We start from the raw sequence: 23366 nt of genomic DNA, 5'->3' as shown, positions 1-23366 counted from the left end.
AGTATAATAGACGGGGTAGCACCACCATTTTTACAATGCAACTCTTCCTAGCAGCGAAAGCAGTAATCATTCCTAAAATTTCATAGACATAGATATTCCCTTTACAGTGCCCAGCGTATTATCTTTCTGCATACAGTCGGCATGGTGCCATATATTGCCCCCCAGATATATGAACTGAGTTTTCCACCCAATACTCAGCTGTGGGAGGTCCTATAGGCTATAGTTACAGAGTCCAGCAAACAGGAAATACAAGACTTCCCTTTGCTGAAGGAAATACCAGTGAGCGTAGCAAAGTTATCTAATACTTCCAGGATCCCAGGGAAATTATTCACTGGGTCAAGAACATATAAGAGGCAATCGTCCACATACAGGGAAATCAAGTGACGCGTCCCATCAATCAATATCCCAGCATCCCCAAACTCAGACCTCAGAAATACTGCAAGCGTCTCTAACGCCAATATGTATAGCATTAGGGACAGAGGACAACTGTCTGCTGCCTCTTCGTATCTTCCAGGCGGGTGATATATGTTTACCTGTATGCACTTTAGCTGTGGGTGCAGAATAAATTAGTTTAACCTATCGAACAAACCCATCTCCAATTCCAAATACATCCAAAGCAGCATACAGCCACCGCCAACAAACCTTGATGGCATCTAGTGAGACAACCGCATAGGGAGCCTCATGGATCCGGCATCGGTCAACGATATATTGAAGCCTGTGCAGATTCAACAGTGTTCTCCCTGTGTGGGACAAACCCAGGCTGCTCACAGTGTATCAATGACCCAATAACGTGCTTCAGCCGGCCAGCCAATAGTGCAGTCAGAATTTGAACATCCTGATTAAGCATGGACAAGGAAGTCGCACAGGAAGTGCGGTTTCCCCAGTTGAAGGATCGGCACAATCGCGGATTCACACATACTATCTGTCAGGCGACCTGTCTCATATGCTTCCTTGAATATTCGTAGGAGCACCGGTGCCAACGCGCCACTATAAGCCTTACAAAACTCCGACACAAGCCCATCCCCACCCGGGGACCTACTAGATTGCAATGACACAATGACACTCTGCAGCTCATCCTCAGTAATTGGCTCCTCCAGTGCCGCAGCCTGTTCTGCCATCACCTTGGGCAGGTTAATTTGGTCAAGCGTATAGTGAACCTCCTCCATAGCCACCACCTTATCCACACCATATAGTGTTTGGTAGTACCTACTAAAAACATCGTTCATAGCCGACTGGGACCTCCAGGCCTCCCCACATTCATCCCCAATTTCTGTGATGACATGTCAACAACCGGCCTGCCTTCCCCCTCCTCATGCAGTGCTAGAAACAAATTTCCAAAGATGCTCCTAGGTTTGATGCGCAAAGGCAGTAAAACTTCCTCATTTAGGGCTGTCCCACAGTTCCTCCCCTCAACCACTTGTATGTCGTCCTCCAATCGATGCAGCTCTGAGGAAAAAGTATCCTAATACCCCCTACTTTGTCAATCGCTTCTCCTCTTACCACCACCTTAAGGTTCTCCCAAATTATACTCCAGCCAGCAACACTGTTCACATTGATTGCGAAATACTCCTTTATCGTATCCACTAAGTGCCCCGGAAAACATCATCTAAGAGCATTGGTGGGCATGCACCAAGTCGAGATTGGAGATGTAGTGTCTAGTTGGGCCCAGGAAACAATCAATGGGGAATGATCAGAAATGGTCTTGCCAGCATAAACTGCACTCACAAACTCAATCATACATTCCTTCCCTGTAAACCGGTAATCAATCCTAGTGTGGCCGCTGCAACACAAGTCAGGGCGTATGAGATCACAACGCAAACCTCTCTGTGCCTAATAAAACCCTGTACAATCACCAGCCTGCTCTGGTCATTCGCCTCCATCTTAATCAGTTTAAACGGTACAGACCCAGCAATCCACACCAGGACTCACCTGGCATACCTGGAGTACGATGAGTTTTATCCCCACCCCTCCTCATTTAGGAATGATTTTAGCGAGCTCCCCCTTCAACAGGCATGTTTCCTGGAGTAAGGCTATTGAGATCTGCCTCCTGCGCAAATAGGAAGCGACCCTCGTTCGCTTCATGTCATGATTGAGGACATTCCCTGGACATTTCAGGACAAAAGTTTAAGTGTGGCCATCTCCCAGGGAAGAAACCGCTCTCCCTCTTCCTCCCGCCAACTCAACCCCCTGAACCAATGCCGCCCACTCCTCATCCAGTGCTCCACCCCACCGTCCTTATCCATCCGGGGCCTCCCCCACCCTCCTTTAAGTATTTATCTACTGCTTCCCCCTGCCACAACAGTGCCTAGAACCAACAAAGGTAAAGTAAAACAAAAGCAAACCAGAACATTTGTTAGAAACAGATGGCTCCACAGTGCAACATTGCTCAAGCCTTCCTGTATGCTCCAGGGAGCAGGTGGTTTGGGGAGGCCAGCGTGTAGGGCTCCACCAGTGGCACATTCGCCCCAGGCTCGTGGGTCCCCCTTGCCATGTCACAGTGCATCAAATTTCCTCTAAACAGTTGTACGCTCAGTTTCTGGGACATCTCTGCGCCTCAGGGATTAAAGCATCATTCGCCCATGCAAGCAGCCACAGTTTTAGAGACGGGCGAGCCGCACAACCGTTTGCCACGTATCACATGAGTCCACTCAACCGGTCCCAGGGTCTTCTACTCTCCGTTCCAGACCCAATGCTATACCACATTCGTCCAATGATTGGTTAGCCTCGCTGGGCTGTTCAAAGAAAAGTGACTTGCCTTTGTGGAGCACTTTAAGTAGGGCCGGGTATATCAGCATATACTTAAGCCGCAGATTACAAAACCTCTCGTTCGTTGGAACAAACATGTTCCTCTTCTTTTTTACTAAAGGGGTGTAGTCCGGATAAATAGCCAAAAGTGACGATCCACATGTAATCGTGCCTCTATCTCGCGAGAACTCCAGGATCCTCTCTCGGTCTTGGAAATTAAGGATCTGTGCGTTAACAGGACAAGGAGAAGCTACTGGAGACGGGAGACGGGCTAGTGATCTGTGCGCCGTCTCCACAGTAAAGCCCTGAGATAGATTCCCGGAACCAATCTCTTGCAGCAGGAGAATCTCTATATAGGATGTAGGATCTGATCCCTCTTCAGACTCTCTGATGCCCATTATTCGGATGTTGTTGTGGCGGGACCTTCCCTTGGCGTCCTCAGGCCGCTGTTCCAGGACCCTATTTCTACAAACAAATTCCTCTAATGTGGCCTTCAGTATCTCAGTATCAGCTTTTGTGGTCGACATCTTCTCTTCGTTTTTCATCACTCTGGAGGATAAGGATCTCAGATCTTGTTGCAAGAGGCTAACATCAATCTTGACTTTGTCATTCTTGCACTCGATGGAAGTGCACAGCCTAGCAATCGCTGCTTGCACCTTAACCTCCTGGTCCCGTGAGCATGAACCATCTGCCTGTTGCTCCCCTTCTGGCCTCAAGGGGGATCCTTCTGGGAACGACTAGGTCAAAATGAGTCCATAATGGTCTTTCTCTGGTTTCCCTTCATCTTTGTTTCCGGCATTTTAAGTGTGGAGCAATCCCTGCAGGATGCCGACCAGGGCAGGGAATCACCAGTCGATGGGATCTCACTATGCGGCCCTGTTGCCAGTCCACGCTACATAAAATCAAAATGAGCCCCGTATACTTGAAGATACCCACACACCAGTGCAAGGTCTCACAATAGGCATGCAAGGGGGTTATCTACATAGGATGTAAGAAGTAACGGTGGCCTCAGTCGTTAAATAAAGGATGCAGCAGTATAATATTATTCTGGGTGGTCTATCCAATTGTATTGCACCAGCACAAGTGTCACATAAAGGAGGTGGCCATCCACTTGCAGCCATTAAACATAGTGTATCCTATATCGCAAAGCATACTGTACTGAACGTCTTCAGCTAGCAGCGTTGCACTGTCCCTGCAGAAGCAATGCCAAGGTGACACCTGTGTCCAATCACTCCCAGCCATGCATATAAACTAAAGGCTCGGGGGGAGCCCTATCTCCAGCGTATAGCGGGCAGTCAGCCAGGCCCAGTAATAACAGTGTGACCTCTGAACAAGCTTTTACATTTTAGAATCGCCAGTCCCCCGTGACTTGGCGAGAGCCGGGAAAGCACGTCCAGAGACAGTCTGAAGGCACCAATGCTACGGAGCAGGCCGTGCTGCGGGCGCTCCTCATCTACAGGGACCAAAGACTGCCACAGGTCCATAGAGTAGCACAGGACACTCCTGTCCTGCATCACTTACCTCCATTGTTTTATCCACATTCAAAGAACCCTGTTCAGTGCCAACTGCTCACTGATGTTACAGCAAATAAAAGTTATCTAATCCAGCTGGCTGATCACATTTATTATACAAGAGCTTGTCATACATATTTTGATGTGAGTGAACGTAGTATACAACAAGCTGTCTTCCCTTCATTATAATTGTAATTTCCCATATCAGTTGCTTGTTGGTTCTTTATAGAAAGATTCAAGCAGGCAAACTAATAGTGTCTAGGTTTAGAAGTAGGTGTTTATAGACAGATAAATATTTCTCCTAGCTATGTGGTGGTGGGCCTGTGTAGTGTACATCTAAGATGTTCAATTCTGAACTAAAAACAGTATAAGAAAGCAGTCAGAGCATGAAATGAGAATCTGATGTTTAGGAACCATTTAACTCAAGACTGCTCTCTTCTGTTAAATGGCCATGAATGGATGTCTTCCAATTAAACATCGAACAAGATGTGTGAGGTGTGCTAGTATTTTACAAGTGTGTGCTTGTATGCATTGTTCGCATGAAGATTTTTCCCAGATATATATTTTGTCTCTTCTTGTTTGCCTTGTGTGCATGCACCATCATTACAAAGCAAGCCTGGTTGGATTTTTCAATGTTTGCTATGAATGTAACAAGCAAATCTATCATAATTATAAGCAAAACCCTGCCAATTACTCACCAACAAAACCGCCATCAAGGCTGTAACGCTCATTCATGGTGAGAGTGAAGATCCCCTGTTAACATGAAAAAGAAATCAGAGTGAGCACGGAGGCTGAACCCACCAGCACAGACACCCCTTCCTCAAGCACTTCAAAACTGCATACCTTATGTTATGTTAATTGGCTTTTATACTGCGTACACCACCATCGTATATTAGTTACATAGCTTCTTAAACATGTGCTTTGTGATCCTGAAAATGCAGGTTACAGGTGTTTACTGATGATTTGCTTGACAAATCCACACTTACCATATCTAATCAGGATGCTTTTACCCGGGCTGTATACTATGTCAAAACCAGAGGATCGGATTATGCTGTACTCTAATCTCTACTTTTCGACCAGCAATTCCACAAACCCCAATTTGAAAGTGAAAAACAAGACAAAACTACAACTTCCATGAAAACAGTCTTTTTTTTGTAGTTTGAACTGGACTGCTCCTGAACACTGCCACGTAATCCCCTCTCAGTCAATCCTCGTCCTGTCCACTAAACTGCTCTTGCTCGCCTCCATTTTGCTTTGTTTGTTTATTTATAAAGTGCTCCTCACCCGCAGGTATCTGGGCGCGAAAAGAATATACAGTAACATATAAAGTGCAGTGTAATTACAGGCAAGATATTATTTACAGAACATGGAAATTCCAGGTAAAGTACAATACAATATATTACAAATTAAGATTGCAGAACTACATAGTTGCATTTGGATGTCATTAGAGGCAAGCCAGGTTTTCATACTTTTCCTAAAGCTTAGGAAGGTCTGGTCTGTTCGGAGGTGCTGGGGAAGGGTGTTCCAATTTTGGGCAGCTTGGACCGGGAAGCTGTTTCCACCTGCTCTTTTCAGGTTAAATCTGGGAACTATAATGCAACAGGATTGGGCCGCTCTTGTGGGACGAGATGACGATTTTCTGATGATTTTTTCTTGAAGGTACTGTGCGGCAGCATTGTATAGACATTTATGGGTGATGGAAACTAATTTGAAATGAATCCCGTCCTTAATGGATAGCCATTTGGTTTCTCTTCTAGCTTCAGATATGTGTTCTCTCTTTGGAATGCTTAGAGCAGTTCTCAGGGCATTGTTTAATAAAATGTGAAGTTTGTTAGTGGTCTGTTTGCTAGCTCCTGCATAAAGGGTGTTGCAGTAGTCTGGTTTTGATAATATTAAGGCTCTCGCTAGAGTAGTACAGCTCTTGGTGTATAGGTAGGGTTTGCAATCATGTATCAACTTACATGTGTACGCAGTTGCAGAAGACGGGTCGTTGACTTGCTTACCCATGTTCAGAGTAGCGTCTAAGTAAAAACCTAAAGTTTTGGTCTCTTTAGCCACTTTGATAATAGTACCATCTATAGTAAATGATGTGTATTGCGCATCGAGTTTATGAAGATGGGCTGGGGCACCTAGGATGAGGATTTCTGTCTCATCGCCATTCAGGCATATGGGCCGCCATCCATGCCTGAATGACTAGGTATATTTTTTTCAGGAGGGCTAGATCATAGTCATAGTCTCCCGAAAGGGGTAAGAGTATATGGGTATCATCTGCATAGTTGGTATAGATGATACGCAGATGGTCCTTTATAAACACTTTTCTAAATCACCTAAGGTTAAAGACATTTCCATTGTCACCTTAGAATTTAGTTTATAGCATGAGGGTCTGAAAAGAACTTTGGACATGGGACAGTTTTGTTTTGGACATTCTGACACAGAGATCCATAGTTTTTGGTTTAGGTAGGGAAATACCTCCTAGAGTAGGGTCATAGTGGCATTTTCCCAAACCTTTTATTTTCAATAAAAGTCTTTAACCAACATTATGGCTAACTTGTGTAAGAGTTTCAACTTCTGACTCCTCACATCTATCTATATTGGACTGATAATCATTGCTAAAACTAAATATGGCATGCATTTCATCAGCTTATTCTCAAAGACCACGCCCATGTCTATCAGTAAATCCTGAAGAGGTAGGATGTAGATGTTAAACAAGGATGAGACGTAGGTCTATTGAGGAACACCATAGACCACAATTTCAGGTAGGAATACAAAGTCCTCACATTAAACCCTAGATGTTCTCTTAGTGAGAAAGGATATGAGCCATACAGCTGCCTTATTTTACACTCCATCTACCTCTGGAGCTGTTGGAACAGGAGGGTATCATCTAGGGTGGCAAATGCAGCTGGCAAATACCAGAGTATTAGGAGGCTGGGGTCTCCTCTATTAATATGGGAAAGAGAAGCTTGGACATCTTTAAAAACAAGCTCAGTGTGACTTCTTCCAGTAAATAAGCTCTGGCGTTGTAGAGTTGCTGCTTTGCCGGGAATCTTTAGAAAAAAGGGAACATTAATTATGGAGTGATACCCACAACATTGGTCGAGAGTAAATATTTTACGCAGTGGAGTGACCCATGCTTGTTCAAAATCGTTTCAAACAACTATGTCTTTGAAGGATTTTCTCTTTTTTTTATAAAACCTCTGATCATCGGCCACAAAAGATTAGCACAAACTTTGATGATGCTAGAAGGGCAGGGGTTTCTTGGGCAGTTAGTTGGATTCATGTAGTGCTGTAATCTTTTGTAAAGAGATAGGGCAACATGCAAACTGGGGAATATCAGGGGTAGTAAATATGGTGAGCTTGTATATTTCTTTGGGCTCTGGATCTTTATCTATATGGATGCACTTAACTTGAGCTGTATGATTGGTACTTGATCCGATCATTTATTTGTTCACGGAAAAAAGGATTGAAGTGGAGTATAGCTCCATTTTGGTAGAAGAGGTATAAGACTTATTCAATATATGTAGCATCTAGAACAATTTTAGGTGGAGTTGGAAGCTGATTCTATCTGGGAGTAGTAATAGGCTTGCTTAGCCTCTTAGATGCCGATTTCTAATTACTGCAGGCTAAATTAATTTTTGGAGTATTTTCTGGGTTGGCATCTCTTCTCTAATTTTCTAGTTCCTGAGCAAATACTTAAGGAGCAAAAGTTAGGCATATAACATCCATTTCTTAATTTATCGTGCTTGAATGACTGTTTTCAAAGTGGCAGCCTCTTAAAACATATTGGATGAAAACAAGTTCTACATTAGAACAGACTCTGAGCAAGTGCCATTCTCCACCAAGGTCTTTATCAATGTTGGCTATGAGGGGGCTGAAGTGGTGGACGGAAAGCTTTTGTTTGTTTTGATAAGACATATGCATCTCTTCTGTGCTTTTTTGTAGGCGGTATGACGACAAAAAAGGCATTTTAAACAAAACACCATGATCAGACCAATCAATTCTAAATAAAGATGGGCCAAGAGGGGTTTCATTCCGTGGGATTACCCAATCTAGAGTGATGCCCTTACATGTAAAACCAGTCTGCATAAACGAGAAACCAAGATTGATAAAAAGTATTTTATGAGTGATGTATGGCTATCATTAAAATCAAGATTAAAGGCTCCTAAAATCAAAAAAGAGGAGGCAGGTTTCGGGAGGGGAAGAAAAGTCTCTAGTCGCAATTTGCAGAAAGGGGAATTACAATGCAGAGGTCGGTTAGTGATGAAGAGCTGTAGAGTATAGAATCAACTTATCCTTATATTAACACCTAATCATTCACAGCCATGAATATTAGCAATAGTGAGGGTGTTTTAAGAACTTCTGACAAGAGCAACTCTTCTGCCACTTCCTTTAGCTCTATTAGAGGTAGACATCCTGGAATTGTTTTCGACAGAGGGCACAGGGTAATCTTTCAACCATTTTTTTGTTTGGTTAGCCAGCAAGCCTAGATTATATGTTGATATGGATTTCCCGAATCTGGTCTGGTGGAGTGATTTTAGGAGGAGGCCACCCTAGTTATGGTGACCAGGAAGCTCAGAGTTTAGCCAAAACCCAATCAAGGTAGTAATTGAAAGCAGTCAGGGCATAGTCTCATGAGAGTGTGAGCGTGCTCAGGGGCCCTTAAGAAGTCCACACAGAATGGCACTCAAATTCAGTTTATACAGTCAGCTCTACAAATACAAAAATGTATTTGGGCCTAAAAACACACTGCAAAATGAAACCAGCAGTTTGTATATAGTATTGTGTGATATTACTATCGCCATTAAGTTCACTTAATACACATCATCAAATAACTTAACCAGGCAATGGAGGAAAGTAATGCAGATGCAAGAAAATGATGGGATCCAGCCAAAAGTACAATATCCCTTTCTTTAGAAGTCGAACCATAAGATGTATGGGGCCTAGTGCCCAAAAGTCACAGGTTCCAATACAGGTTTCTCAGTGGTCCGAGCATTCTTTCCCAGAGGTTATGATGAATCATCTGGGGGGGGAGGTGGGGGGTGAGTCGCTGGGGGCTTGATCTTTTGCCCTTTGTTCCTGTCACAGGTGCACTGGGGTTGCAGGTTTGAGGATTCTTTCAATCGGTGCAAATGAGAAGAAATGCAGTTTCCAACAAAACAGACCGCTTCAGAACACTTAACAGGATGAAAGAAGGCGAGTTCCAGCGATGATCGCCATTTGCAGGCAATGACAGGCAGCCACGGAAGCAGCTCCAGGACGGGTTTCCTTGAAGATAGGACGCTGGAGTTCGGGAAGAAGTCTTTTCGCACATGCTGTCAACCAAAGTTCTGTGCTTTAACACAAAACAGTGAAGCTTCTGACGAAGTGGCAGTCAAGGGAGCTTGCCAGTCCACCTAGCAGTCCAGGGACACTTTCGAAGGCTCAGAGTGGCTGAATCCTTGAGGGCGTTGAGACTAGTTGGTCCCACGGCCAAGGGCTGAAGCACTGAAGGAGGCTCTTTAAAAATCAGGCAGAGGATCAGGGCTTCACCGGGCAGGTCACTTGAGAGGATGCTTGACCACTGCAGAAGGCATCCTCGGGTCATCAATGGGCTGCTCTTCTTTTTAAGTATTCTTGGCTCCAATGCATGAGTCCTTCTCTTATCCAAGGTCTGAGCTGCAAGCAAGTCCAGCCCCACCAAGTTTAATGATCTGCACCACTCAAACAAGCAGTAGTTTTCCAATCAGGCACAACTACTGGTTTCACATCTGCCCCAATAGCAGACTTTCTGTCACCAGTGAGGTGGACTGGGACTAACTAGAAAGTCAAAGCCCCCTTCCAGGGCCAAACACAAAGGCTCACTAGCCCTCGAAAGCAGAAGCTTTCCTTGAAAGTGCATGACCTCATAATTACTTTCCTGACCCGAGAGCGCAGGAAGAAGGTCAAACTACAAAACGGCCGAAATACAAGCAAACATTTCGTGCCACAGCCGTTTTAGGGCACTAGCCACGTTTAGTAGCATATGCAGTAAACGCTAATTTTCACACCCAAAATAATGCAAAAACTGTACAAATGTAACTGCTGCCACCAGTTTGTGTTTAGGCATATATACAAGTAACCATAAATGCCATGTGCAAAAAGATAGGATGATATAAAAGTATCCCTATTGCACTGCAGTGTAAGGTGCTGTGTGCAATAGAAAAATACAAGAATTCCATGTACTGATAGTGTGAAGGACTGATTAGTTTTCCTAACACAAAAGTCAGATAAAGTGAAGCTGAAGGCTTTGCTTACACTCAAAGGTCAGGACTGGATAAAAAAAACAGAGCAAAAGAATGGGGTTTCATAAGAAACTATGGAGGGAAAATTGCAGAAAGAACATTTTCCTAACATTATATTCGAGAAAAGGTAATAAATATCAACAGCGTGACAGGGAACAGAGTGTGCATTAATTAATGCACATTTCATATCAGGAAAGTTAAGATGGTCAGTTCTTAATGATTTCTTTAACAATTTGTTTTTTCAACATGTTAAGGATTCCAATCGGGCGTCACACAGCAAACCAGGACTCTTGCCCTTGGCCTAGAATGTAGCCCTCAATTAAAATACTTTTTTCTTTATTTCCTAGAATTCGGATTGAGCTGGCACCGAACCTGTCTCACACCGCCTTTGAGAAATACACCGGGTCACATGGACAATGAACCAGGTGGAAATACAATATTCCACCGGTGGGTGGAAATACAATATTTATTTATTTTAAATTCAAAGAAAATCACACAATTTTAATATTGGGCAGCAATCTCTAATGGGATGATAATTACAATGTAAAACGACGAAATACACTTGGTTGACCTTCTACTATAACATAGCCAAAGCACAGATGAATGAGAGCAATTTTACTGTTTGGGTAGATGGCGCACGAGTTAAGATTTACCCCTGCAATGCTCCCTCAAACCCCTATTAATCGAGTTTGAGTGGATAGAAAGGAGCAGCAAGGAGCCAGGGATGCTAGGCAGCAACCAGAACTGAGAGGCAAAATTGAGAGGCAAAATCGGATTCAAAAACCTTTGCAATTGTTTAAATGACACTCAGAATTGGTAAATAATTAATTTACATGTGCATTTGAATAAATGAGGTAAATATGAGTTATAACAGTATCAGAAATGTAAGAACACTAGCAACTACAAGGCAAGGCACCAACAAATGGCATACAGTTCAAAAATCAACCTTGAAGTGACAACACATTGAAGCCAGAATATCACACACAGAAATTTCACTTTCTTACTCACAATTTTAAATGTCAAAACAGTTTGAAAAACGGGTGAAATAGACAGAATTGGAATGCAGTGTTTATGCTGGGTGACAGATGCACATCACAGGGATAATATGGAATGAAAGAGTGGCTCTTGATGAATGACTGGATAAGATTTTCAAAGGGAAAGTACATTCGGTTTTTAAAAAATCAAAGCAGTTGACAGAGAGAATCGGTTTGGAAAGAAATGACAAATTCACTTAAACTAGATTTTAATGACTAGATTGTTAAAGAAATACACGGTACACTCCAAGGTTAATTTGCAAGGTTAACCTTTTCACCCTGCATTCAGGTCAATGTGGGAATTAATTAAATTATTCAAAATATGGCTAAGGACTTATAAATGACAGAAATGAGTGGATGAATAGCGCTAACAATAGGAAATCAAGAACAGGATGCACAGTGAATTCTGACAGTTTTAAACAAGTTATCATGGTATTGATGGGATTACTTAGAGTGTTGAACAAAGACAAAGTATCAAGATGGGGTATACTATGGGTTGCTATGGGATGGGGAGATACAATCAGCGCTGGAGTTTGGGATTTGGGACAGCCAACCGGTTTTCTGGACTCAAAGGATCTGGTCACGGCACCACGGCGGGACTCTCATAGCAGAAAACAGCTGGGCCTGTCTGGTCAGGGCACAGCGGCATGCAGGTAGTGGGGCAAAATGCCAGTCTGGCCACAGGTTACTCTCAAAAAGGGTACCACAGCTTTTCTCCCTTTCTCCCTGAGATAGTGGGATTTTGTTGTGGGGTTTAGTTCTGAAGGGTGGTTCTTCCTGGATAGGGTCAGCTATGCTTTGGCCTGGCAATGGAATCAGGAATCTGGCAGGATGAATATGGAATGTCTGGATAAGCAGGAGCTGCAAAATTCAGAACAGTGTGTCCTTTGTCTCTGTGAGCTTCCCCCTTTTATAAGGCAGGTGACATCACAGGATTTATTGTTGGGGCAGGCTTAGGCTGGACATGGCTCCAACAACTGTATAGGTCACCCTATGTATGTTGCGTCCTTCCTAGAAGCAGATTGGACTGAAGGAGGAAACTCACTTTTATGGGGTGTGTTTTTATGAGGTACAGAGCCATCCCACAATTACATTTGCCAAAAATCAGTTCTGACCTAAATTGCAAGTTTTTACAGTTGTGGCACTCTTGCAAATCACATAGACAAACAACATATTTCATACAGAGCATGGCAGTCCAACTCCCAGGTCTACGCGACATTGTATCATCCCTCTAATAATCTTTTGTACTTTTCTGTGGGAAGTATTCCACTTACAATTCTGCAATTCTACACAGGTGTACCTATTATCACAGAGCATGTTTGCATTACATTTCAAAGTTATCCCATGAACACTGTTCCCATGAATGACATTATACCGTTTGCGTCCCATACATGATAGCGAAAGCCACAATATCTCGTTTTAAGGCCCCTAAAATCATATTTAAACAGTTAAACTTTTGTATTACTGCGTTATACGGTCATAGAAATAAAGTCTTAACGTTTATTAATTCAAAACAGTCTTTTGCCCCAAATGGCCAGCATGGTCTCCCAAATAAGGGCATAACTTCCAAGGTTGCTCTTGAGTTGTCTTTGAAGCTCCTCAGTTTGAGTTAAGGGGAGGCGTCAGAGGATTTCACAGCTATGTGTCCTTGAAATCCTTTGTCTCTTGTCTGCAGAATGCCAGAAAGTCTGATGAGCGTGTTACATTCTCCCCCTTGGTCTATTCATAGTTTCCAGATGCTGGTCCACTGTGTGGGGGTTGGGGGGGTATGGTCTTTTTCCCAGGAAGCAAGTGTCCTTCGGGGGGGAGGCAGGTCGTGTTCCCAGGAAGCAAATGTCCTTTGAAGCCGGGGCAGGAAAACCTGTTCTGTGGCTCCACAGTAAATGCACTTATTTACTTATTTTTGTTTTCTGAATCGGAAGCAAGTCTGTTGAAATAAAACATCCTATATATGTTTTCAAACAAAACCTCCATCACATTGCTATACAAAGACAGTGCCTTAATTCCACAATTTACTTTCAAACAGACATTTCCTTGTTTGTAAAAAGCATTTGTATGTGGTGAATCTTCCTTTTGCTGTCACTCCCCATGCGGTTTTCCCTTACATCTAGATTCTAAACATTTGCAGGCCTAGTCAACTTCTCATACACAGAAACCTGTTCAAGGAAGATGTCCACTGAAACTGACATAAGCACAGAAATATAGGGCTTCTTTTGAAGAGTTTAGCTATGATATTTAGTTGCAAAAAGTCACGCATTTTTCCGTATGGCTAAGAGTGAAGTTTCTTTGATATTTCACAGATCTTGCCTGGCACAACCTGTCATTCATTGAGAAATGCCCCCTCTACCTGGAGCACAACCTGAATATGGATGGACAGAGCTGGGTCTCACTGAACAAAACTGTGTACTGTTGAAAACGGGGGGAAAAGAGCATCCAGGCGCAGTCATTTTAAATGTAAACTATTTCCTTTTTCAATGTGAAATTTTGAGCTAGCAGCCGAGTAGCGCTGCTTTTCAATTCTTTTCTTGGGTGCACATAAGGAACACACTGGCAGCCTTTCTCAGTGTGTCCCCTGTTCTATCTTGCCAAATAGGTGCTTGGCAACAACAGTGCAGCCATCATTTATGTAACTGCAAAACACAGTTTTGATCCAAGGGAATGGCGCTCTGGAGAGCCAGCACAGCCATTTTGCTGGTAACTGCTGAAGTGCAGATTGGTGATGCAGGGGAATTCTGCTGGATGGGGAAATGTACCCAACAAACCCCAGTCATCTCGTTCATAAGTGTTACTGGGCCTTTCTGGGTAAAACCTATTATATAATTTTTAAGCCAGGTGAAATGCAGACCTATAGTGTTTGAAAAGTATTAGAGCCGCATAAGAAACTGTCTGAACAAGAGTTAACATAAGTAGGACTCATGGCCTAGTGCAATTGAAGGTTTGCTTCATTAAGGGTGATGTATTTGCGCATATCGTAGCGGTGTGTGTGGGAGACCACACCTTATTCATTATGATTTTTATAATGATATGTGCCAATATGCCCACTGAAACATGTAAGACTAACAAGGCAAGGCTTTTGGTAGCTTGTTCAGCATGCCGTACCCTCCGACCCTCCATTCGCAAGAGGCAAATCCGACATCCTGTCCTCCGGTTTACCGGTGTGATGCCAGAGCATGTCATCAATCCGCACTGCTCGCGGGATAGTGAGTGTAGTCACCGTTGGAGAGGCGCATTTAGAAAATGATTGGAGACAGAGCTGAAGATAACATACCTTAGGGCCAGTGGAGACGGAATCAAATGAATGATGCAGTCCTGTAAAATCAAGCAAAGCCTGCAATAAATTCATACCAATAAAAGCGCAATTAAGAATGGGCAAGCCTCTGTTCTTTCTAAAGGCCAAGCATAGTGTAGAGACTCTAGAGTTAGCCTCGCTGCGGTCACGCGCACTCTCGGGTCATAGCATGGAACGAGAGCCGCGTGACCACAGGAGGCAGTTGAGTTTGGAAAACGGATCTGTGAGCTGGGTTTGGGAAGAGCTCCGGCGGGCTCCGTAATAAAAAGACTTACCCCAATAACGTGTTGCCGTAACTTCTTCAGGTGGCGACGAGGAAGGGCACACGGAGCTCGCCGTGGAGTTGGCTGCGGCCCCATAAAGCTGCTAGAAAAGACGCGTCATCCGCGGTGCGGACGGCAGGCCCTGCAACAGGCAGAGCGGCCTGTGTGGGGGCGGGAGAGGGACTGTCTCTGTGGCGCCGGGGAGCGTGGCGCTGCAGGGGGACAGTCTCCCCACCTCTGCTCCGTACGGCTGCCGAAGTGAAAGCAGCTCTTTCTGGTTGGGGAGCATGGCGCTGCAGGAGGACAGTTTCCACCTCAGCAACGAGAGGCTGAAAACGGAAAAGCAGCTCTTCCTGGTTGGTGCCGCCACCCTGCTCATTGGACAATAAGGTGAGGAGCAGGGAGAGGGAGGGCCGGGCACAACCAGAGGGGGAGGCTCATTTAAAGGGAGGACAGAGATCACGTGAGACTGTGAAGAAGTGTCTCCCAGAGGAAAATTGAGACAAATACAAGGGTGAGGGAGCCTCACACCAGACAGTGTTGTTGGGGGAGAAAAATATTAATAGTGAATCAGCACAAAAGAAGAAAAACTGTGCAATTAACACAGAAAGACTGAAAAGCAATAAGAGGAACATATAAAGTACACTGGTGCCCTTGTGAAATTGGGTGTAATTGGACCATCAAGAAAATGGCTGCAGCAAGCATGTCACCACCGCCACCGTTTCTGGCAGAACCTGGTGCTCCACCTATAAGATGGGACAGGTGGAAGAAGCTATTTGATACTTACCTAATTGCCATTGGAGGGGATAAATTCGCATCCGCAAGAAAAGAAGCGATTTTGCTTCACAACTTGGGGACTGAAGGCAGAAGTGTTTATGATGGTTTGCCTGATCCTCCCCAGCAGGGTCAAGGGGAGGTGGACCAATATTCCATGGCGGAAAGAAAGTTGGAAGCTCACTTTGAAGCCAAGAAAAATATAACGTTTGAGAGGCATAAGTTCTTCCAAAGAATACAAGATCCACAGGAACCAGTGGAAAACTTTATTGCAGCCTTGAGGTCCCTTAGCCATACATGCGAATTTGGACTTCTCACAGATTCTCCAATAAGAGACCAATTGGTACGTTGCACGAATAACGTAAAGATACAAGAGAGGCTATTGTCCAAGGATGCATCACTGGAAGCAGCCATAGCAACGGCTAGAAGCATGGAACAGACCCATAAATATATGACTACTATGAAGGGAGAAAAATCGGAAGGAGAAGTGGCTGCGGTGAGAGGATTCCGCAAGGGGGTCCCGAACAAGGAAGTGAGGTGCTATAAGTGTGGGAGTAACCGCCACATTTCAACAAGCATGTTCTGTCCAGCCAGGAACATCTCCTGCTTAAAATGCAAGAAAATGGGTCATTTTGCAAGAGTTTGCCGCGAATCTGGGGTGGTGCAGAACATTGAGGCAGGAGGAAGGATGCCAGAACAAGAAGAGGATCAGGCAATGGGCAGGAGCAGTCAGGCGAAGCATGTGCTGGAAGTGTCAGAAGTATCAAACAAAAGTGGTGCACCAACGGATGTGTTCATGATCAATGGGAGAGTAGTAACAATGAAGGTGGACAGTTGTTCACCGTGGACTTTGATGTCGAAGGCAACATTTTTGGGCTGCATGCAGGGAGATGTAAAACAGTTGAGGGAACACAATATTGAACCCTATGCATATGGGAACGTGAGAATTGAAATTGTAGGGATGTTCCAGGCTTCCATAAAATACAAAGGGAGAAGCTGTGAATCTGAGATATATGTTACGCAAGAAGGTTCGTCGCTCCTAGGTTGGGGCGAACAGTGGAAATTAGGAATCAGAATCCAAGCGAATGCGGAAAGACCTATTGACGTGGCCGAGCTGAAGGATAAGTGGGAGAAGGAATATCCCAAAGTGTTCCAGGATAAATTGGGAGTGTTGAAGGGATTTGAGCACCAAATTCAACTAAAGGCAGGAGCTAGCCCAATAGTGCACAAGGTGAGGCCAGTGCCTCATGAATTAAATGAAAAACTAAAAGTAGAAGTGGAATCGCTACTTCAAAGTGGAATAATTGAGAAGAGTGAGAGCTCTGAATGGCTGTCGCCGGTGGTAGTGGCAGCAAAGGCAAATGGAGACATCAGACTATGTGTAGACCTGCGAGATCTTAACAGGAATATTTTAATAGATAGACATCCCCTGCCGATAATTGGTGACAAGTTATCTGTGTTGAACAATGCCAAAGTGTTTCAGTCATTGATCTGTCTCAGACATACCATCAAGTTCCGCTGAAGGAGGATTGCCAACATTTGACGGCATTCATTACAGTATTTGGAACATTTAAATATTGCAGGATGCCGTTTGGACTCGCCTCGGCGGCAGCCGTGTTCCAAAGGGTGATGGAGACAGTGTTGAGCGGAGTAAAGAACATTATTGTGTTCCAGGATGATGTTCTGATATATGCAAGTTCCCCTGAAGAACATGATGGGGTGTTGAGACAGGTGTTAAATAGATTGGGTGAGGCAGGGTTAATGGTAAAAAGGAGCAAGTGTAAGATTGCGGTGCACAAGGTAGAATATCTAGGACACGAGATAGATGAACAAGGGGTGAGGCCTAAGAGGAATTTGGTGGAGGCAGTGAAGGTTGCACCTGTGCCAGAGAATAAAGAACAAGTGAAGTCATTTTTAGGATTGGCCGAATATTATCACAAATTCGTGAAAGATTTTGCCAAAGTGTCCATTCCCATAAGAATGTTGCTCAAGAAAGGTGCAAAATTCGAATGGACAGCAGAATGTGATGTGGCTTTTGAGTGTATCAAACGAGCAGTTTGTGAAGCACCATCTATAGGTAGATTTGATCCCAAAGATAAGATTGTTTTGGTGGTTGATGCGAGCATGTTAGGGCTGGGAGCAACATTGGTGCAGTATGACAGAAAAAATACAGAGAGAGTTATTGCCTTTGCGTCTAGGACGCTGAGAGGTGCGGAGAGTAACTATTCTGTTATAGAAAGGGAGACTTTGGCCATGTTCTGGGCAGTAAGCCATTTTAAGTACTTCTTGTGGGGAAGAAGGTTCATAGTTAGGTCCGACCACAAGCCTATGGTTCAGCTTTTTGAGAGTGGAAGATGGGCGTTGGGATCACCAAGGATTAGTATATGGGGGTTGGGACTCCAAAACTATAACTTTGAAGTGAGCTATCTGCCTGGGAAAAAAAATGTGGTGGCAGATTGTCTGTCAAGATTGCCAGTGAACTGTAAGATTGCAGAAGGTGGAGAAATAGAGGAAGAATCAGTAGTGGCAGAATTACAGAGTGCCATTAGTAAGGAAGAGTGGACACAAGAAGAAAGTACAGATGAGGACCTCAAGCTAGTAAAGGTATGGACAGTGAGGGGGTGGCCGGCTAAAAGAGACTTGGATAGTAAATTCAATACATGGTGGGAGGTAAAGGATGAATTAAATTTGTGTGAAAACAGATTAAGGAGAGGAAAGTGTATTGTTCCTCCACAATCACTCAGGTCGGTGTTGGTTAGGCTGGCCCATCAGGGACATCCTGGAGAGGCTGCCATGAAAAGGAAGTTGAGGCAGAATTATTGGTGGCCGGGAATCGATAGGAGTGCAGAAAGGTGTGTCAAGGAGTGCATGACTTGCCAAACTAGTGACAAGTGTAGGGTGGTAAGAGAAGCTCCGTTAATACCTAATATAATACCAGACCAACCTTGGAGCAAGTTGGCGGTGGACATTATGGGTCCAGTATCAGGTCTGGGAGAAGGCTTGAAGTTTTTATTTGTGGTGGTAGACTTTCATTCCAAATGGTTTGAATGGGAAGCAGTGAAAGAGGTAACGGCTAAGGAATTGATTAGTTTCTTGGAGAGAGTTTTCCTTAAAGAAGGGGTACCGGTTGAATTTGTGTCTGACAATGGGGTACAATTTGTATCTGTGGCCATGAAAAAATTTCTGGCAGGCTATAGCATAAAACACACGAGGACGGCGTTGTATAATCCCAAGGCGAATGGTCTTGTTGAAAGAGTCAACAGGTACATAAAAGGGGGCTTGCAGATGGCCATGAAATCAGGACAGCCATGGAGGGAGGTGTTGAGGATGTTAACATGGAATTACGTTACTACGCCTCACTCTGTGACAGGGTTATCACCATTTGTGTCTATGAAAAGTAGAGAACCTGGGACAAGGCTTTGCCCAGGATGGCTAGGTATGGCCAAAGTGGTTAATGTTGATCGTGAGCATATAATGAGACTCATTACTTTGGGTCAAGAGAGAAATAAGAAATTGTTTGACGACAGGATGAAGGTGAAGGAACGACAATGGAAGGTTGGAGAAATGGTATATGTAAAAAATCCCAGGTTGGTGAACAAATGTGTGGAAAGTAAATTTCTGGGACCGAAAAAGATATGTGCAGTAAAAAGTAACGTTGTCATATTGGAAGGAGGAGAGGTTTGGTCAAAGGGAAGGTTGGCAAGAGTGGGGAATGGTAAAGAGAATGAAGGGGATAAACAAGTGAAGGAAAAGGAAATGTATGTGAACAAAAATATGGAACTGGAAGAAGAGATGAAAGGAAGGCTGGTAAATGGAAAAAAAGATGGCACTGGTGTGAGAACTAATGAAGAAGGTTCGCATAGGGCTAGATCAAAGCCGGTGTGGATGAGAGATTATGAAACTTGATACACAAATACAAATTGCATGTTATATCTCGTTACAGGTAATTTAGAAATTAACTCTGTTAAATATTAGCACATATTCATATGTACTGTTCTGTTACAATTGATTATGTTTTCTCCTTACTTATATCTTCATCGTATATTTTGTTTGGTTGTTTTCCCTAAGGGGGAAGATGTGTAGAGACTCTAGAGTTAGCCTCGCTGCGGTCACGCGCACTCTCGGGTCATAGCATGGAACGAGAGCCGCGTGACCACAGGAGGCGGTTGAGTTTGGAAAACGGATCTGTGAGCTGGGTTTGGGAAGAGCTCCGGCGGGCTCCGTAATAAAAAGACTTACCCCAATAACGTGTTGCCGTAACTTCTTCACATAGGTAATATGCACTTGTGGCATGTTCAAATTCACATATGCTAATGTCAATAAAACCCATGGGGCAGACCATCCATGGTGGTAAGGGCACCACTGCCTGAGGTTAAATCGCCTCATTGCTGTACTCTTCATTTCTTATCCCAAGGGAAGAAGTAAAAAAATTGGCAAACTAAATCAAGGTCACCAACCTCTTAGCATCTTGGCAGAACCATGTTCTGTGGCTTGGGTCAAAGACCTAGCCCCAGATATCACTAACATTATCAACAGATCCCTCTATGTAAAAGTGGCAGGCCGATAAACCTCTCCACCATAAACACAATACTGTTGATGCACCAACTCCATGACCAAGCCATTGCACAACAAAAAATTGGGCTTCAGGCCAATGGGAGGAATGCAGTCCACAGTGTCCAATATAAAAAGAAGAACTTCTATTGAGCCTGCATTATGGACATGAGGCAGTGCTTATTCTTTTTGGACTCAGTAGTCTAGGATACTGTAGACCATGTCACTTTACTAAATAAGCTAAAAGAATGGATAGGGGTGTGGTATGGTTCTATGTCTTATTTTTGCTTTTTGTAGGGCGCCTAACAAAAATTAAAAGAATTCAGCCGATTTTTGGCAGCCTACAAAAAAACCGAAAAGACGATGGGACTGTATAATCCTCAAGATAAAATCACCTCATACTTTCATTAGACCAAGTGCCCTGGAATACGCCCTTAAAGGGAAATCCTTCCTCGCAGGTAGCTCCCCTTCCACCTCTGCCTTACCATTAAAAGAACTAAAACTTCCATCCGCTGTATTCCAATCTGGTTCTGATACCGAAGAATTAGAATTTATTTCAAACCAATCCAGAAGAAGAAGTTGGGTCCATCTTTTTCCCCTCAGAGACGGGAAAATAATCAGACAGAACCATCATAATCCATATAAATATGGCCTCTGTTGAAGACGCTTTAGCCCAGCTAGTGGCCCATCAGATACAAGCAGAAGCCTGCCTTCGGTCAGGTTTGGATCAGTTGATCGCCATCCATGCCAAACCCCGGTTGACTCAAGGTATTCTGTAACCATACCTAGAAGGTGAAGACCTGGGGAGAATTTTTTTCTCGTTTTCAAACGATTGTTAGTACAGTTTGGGTGGCATGATAATTTAAAAATCTGTTACCTAGGACGCTTACTCAAAGGTGAATTACAAACATTGTATCAATTACTTAATCTTCAAGGGGATACTACTTTTACATTTATTAAAGCAGGTCTCCTGCAAAGAGTAGGGCAAACTAGCAATGTTTATGGACACAAATTAAGAAACATCAGACTAATCCCCGGAGAAACTTCCTTACAGTAGGGGGAATGAGTCAAAAACACTGTTTCTGTATGGACGGCTAAAAAAACGTTATCTGAACTAATCGAGATGTTGACCATAGACCAATTCAGTAATTCTCCACCTCCCTCCTTACAGAAAGCATTTTCACAATTGAACAAACCTACCCTTACTTTGGCCATTGAGACAGCACAAAACTACTCAGATGTGAATAAATATTTTCATTCTCTCCACAAATTTGATAAGAGAAAAGATCATAAAGGTTCCTCACGTACAGCACCGTTCATATCAGAACGAGGGGGAAATCCTCCCAAGACTAGAGAATGGAGAGGAAAGGATAAGGAGAAATATGAGTTTAGAAAACCAGAACTCAAAATCAAAGGAGGAAAGAAAGAAAGAATGAGTCCAAAATATCTCAAGTTCAATTGGCCACCTATTATTCATGTAAAGAGGTTGGTCACCTAGTTGGAAGGTGCCCAAATAATCAGAAAGAAGAACTCATGGAAATAGAATGTTTGATGGGAGACGAATGGGAGGAACCAGAAGAGGATAGCAAGTCTGTTAACATATGTTTACTGTCATTCACCTATTGAATTTACCCATGAAAAAGGTTTCCATTAATGGAAGCATAGTAAATGCTTTGATAGATTCAGGAAGTAAGCAGACAGTAGTCAGAGCAGACCTGATTTCACAGAGGGATCTTGAAAATCAGAAATTGCTCAGAGTAACCTCGTACATGGGGATAATGAAATATATCCCAAGATACTGTATCTATAAACATTAGAGAAAAGCAAATCATACCCTCAGCCATTATACCAGGCCTTCCCGAAGAGGTAATCGTTGGTAGGGACTTTCCCAACTTCCCTACGTTAATGCAAGATGTTCCACCTAAGCTCCCTCAATTTTACCCCACAAAAAATTATTGGCAAACAGATTTTCTTTTCCTCCTGTACCAAGCTGGTGTACTGGAGGAGCTGAGATAAAGATAAGGAATCAACAACTGAATGCAGTGGGGGGCAGCCCCCCCCACTTACAACAAAGGCTGAGAAATTCTTATGGACTAATTTGGTGTTGTAATTATGTGAAAATGGTATTCATAATGTTAGTATATACGAGTAGTCTAAAGGAGGACATGGTTATAAGGTCGAAAACGTCTTTATCATGATGTGGTAAGGTAGTAAGGCACAGAATGGATAATAAGGTTTTCTGTACACAGACAGAAAAGAACTCCTACAAATGCCTTTTACTGAAATGCCTGTAACTGACAATGCGGCTAAAATAAGAGAAATGAAGCAATTCTGCAGAACTTGTAGAATGAGGCAATTCTAAAGTTGAAACATTCAAGGATGCCGTACTGTCTGAAATTAGACAAATGTGCTGATCCAGACAAATTAATTGGGCCTTGTCTGGAAACTTATCTAAAGGGTCCAGCTGCATCAACCATAATTGGGCAGAGCACAGGGAAAAAGTAAGAATGTGCGCCAGATTGTATTCCATTTTTGAAGGTTTAGTTCAATTAATAAATAATTGTCCGGTGAGCGAATGCTTAAACAAAGAGTTTGCCTAGACATGGGTTGAGAGAGTGGGGGCTGGATTCTCCCTCTGACTGGCTATAAGAGGGAGGTCCAGTTTGAGCTTGGGGTGGTGGAGTTCGTGTACTTGACCACGATGCTGTTCTGTGCTTTGTGTCAGCCTTAGCTTAGCATGAAATAACAATTGATTAACTTCACTGTCTCCTTGTTGAACCATTGAGTGGTCCTTATTGATTGGTGTCAAGGTGCAGCTATCTTGTTTTAAGGTACTCGAGGGCGAGCTCTGATTCCCATGGGTCCGTCAGAGGTCGCTCCGCCCTCCTGTACACTGGGATTGGTCAAAACATCCATCCAATGACTTTAATATGCCAAATGTT

At 43.6% G+C, this 23366-nt stretch overlaps 1 protein-coding gene across 1 annotated transcript in view; it reads right to left on the bottom strand.

Moving 5' to 3' along the window:
- Positions 1-23366, bottom strand: part of ASAH1 (N-acylsphingosine amidohydrolase 1) — a 521915-nt gene that overhangs the window by 166763 nt on the left and 331786 nt on the right. Inside the window, exon 9 of the mRNA XM_069631558.1 lies at positions 4955-5009. Within this exon, the coding sequence (XP_069487659.1) occupies positions 4955-5009 (55 nt within the window). The remainder of the gene's footprint in view (positions 1-4954; positions 5010-23366) is intronic.

This window comes from Ambystoma mexicanum, chromosome 6q (assembly GCF_040938575.1).
Source record: "Ambystoma mexicanum isolate Mex_15411 chromosome 6q, UKY_AmexF1_1, whole genome shotgun sequence".
Lineage (NCBI taxonomy): Eukaryota > Metazoa > Chordata > Amphibia > Caudata > Ambystomatidae > Ambystoma > Ambystoma mexicanum.
Note: the sequence above shows the minus strand (reverse complement) of the source record. Positions and strands in the feature narration are given on the sequence as shown.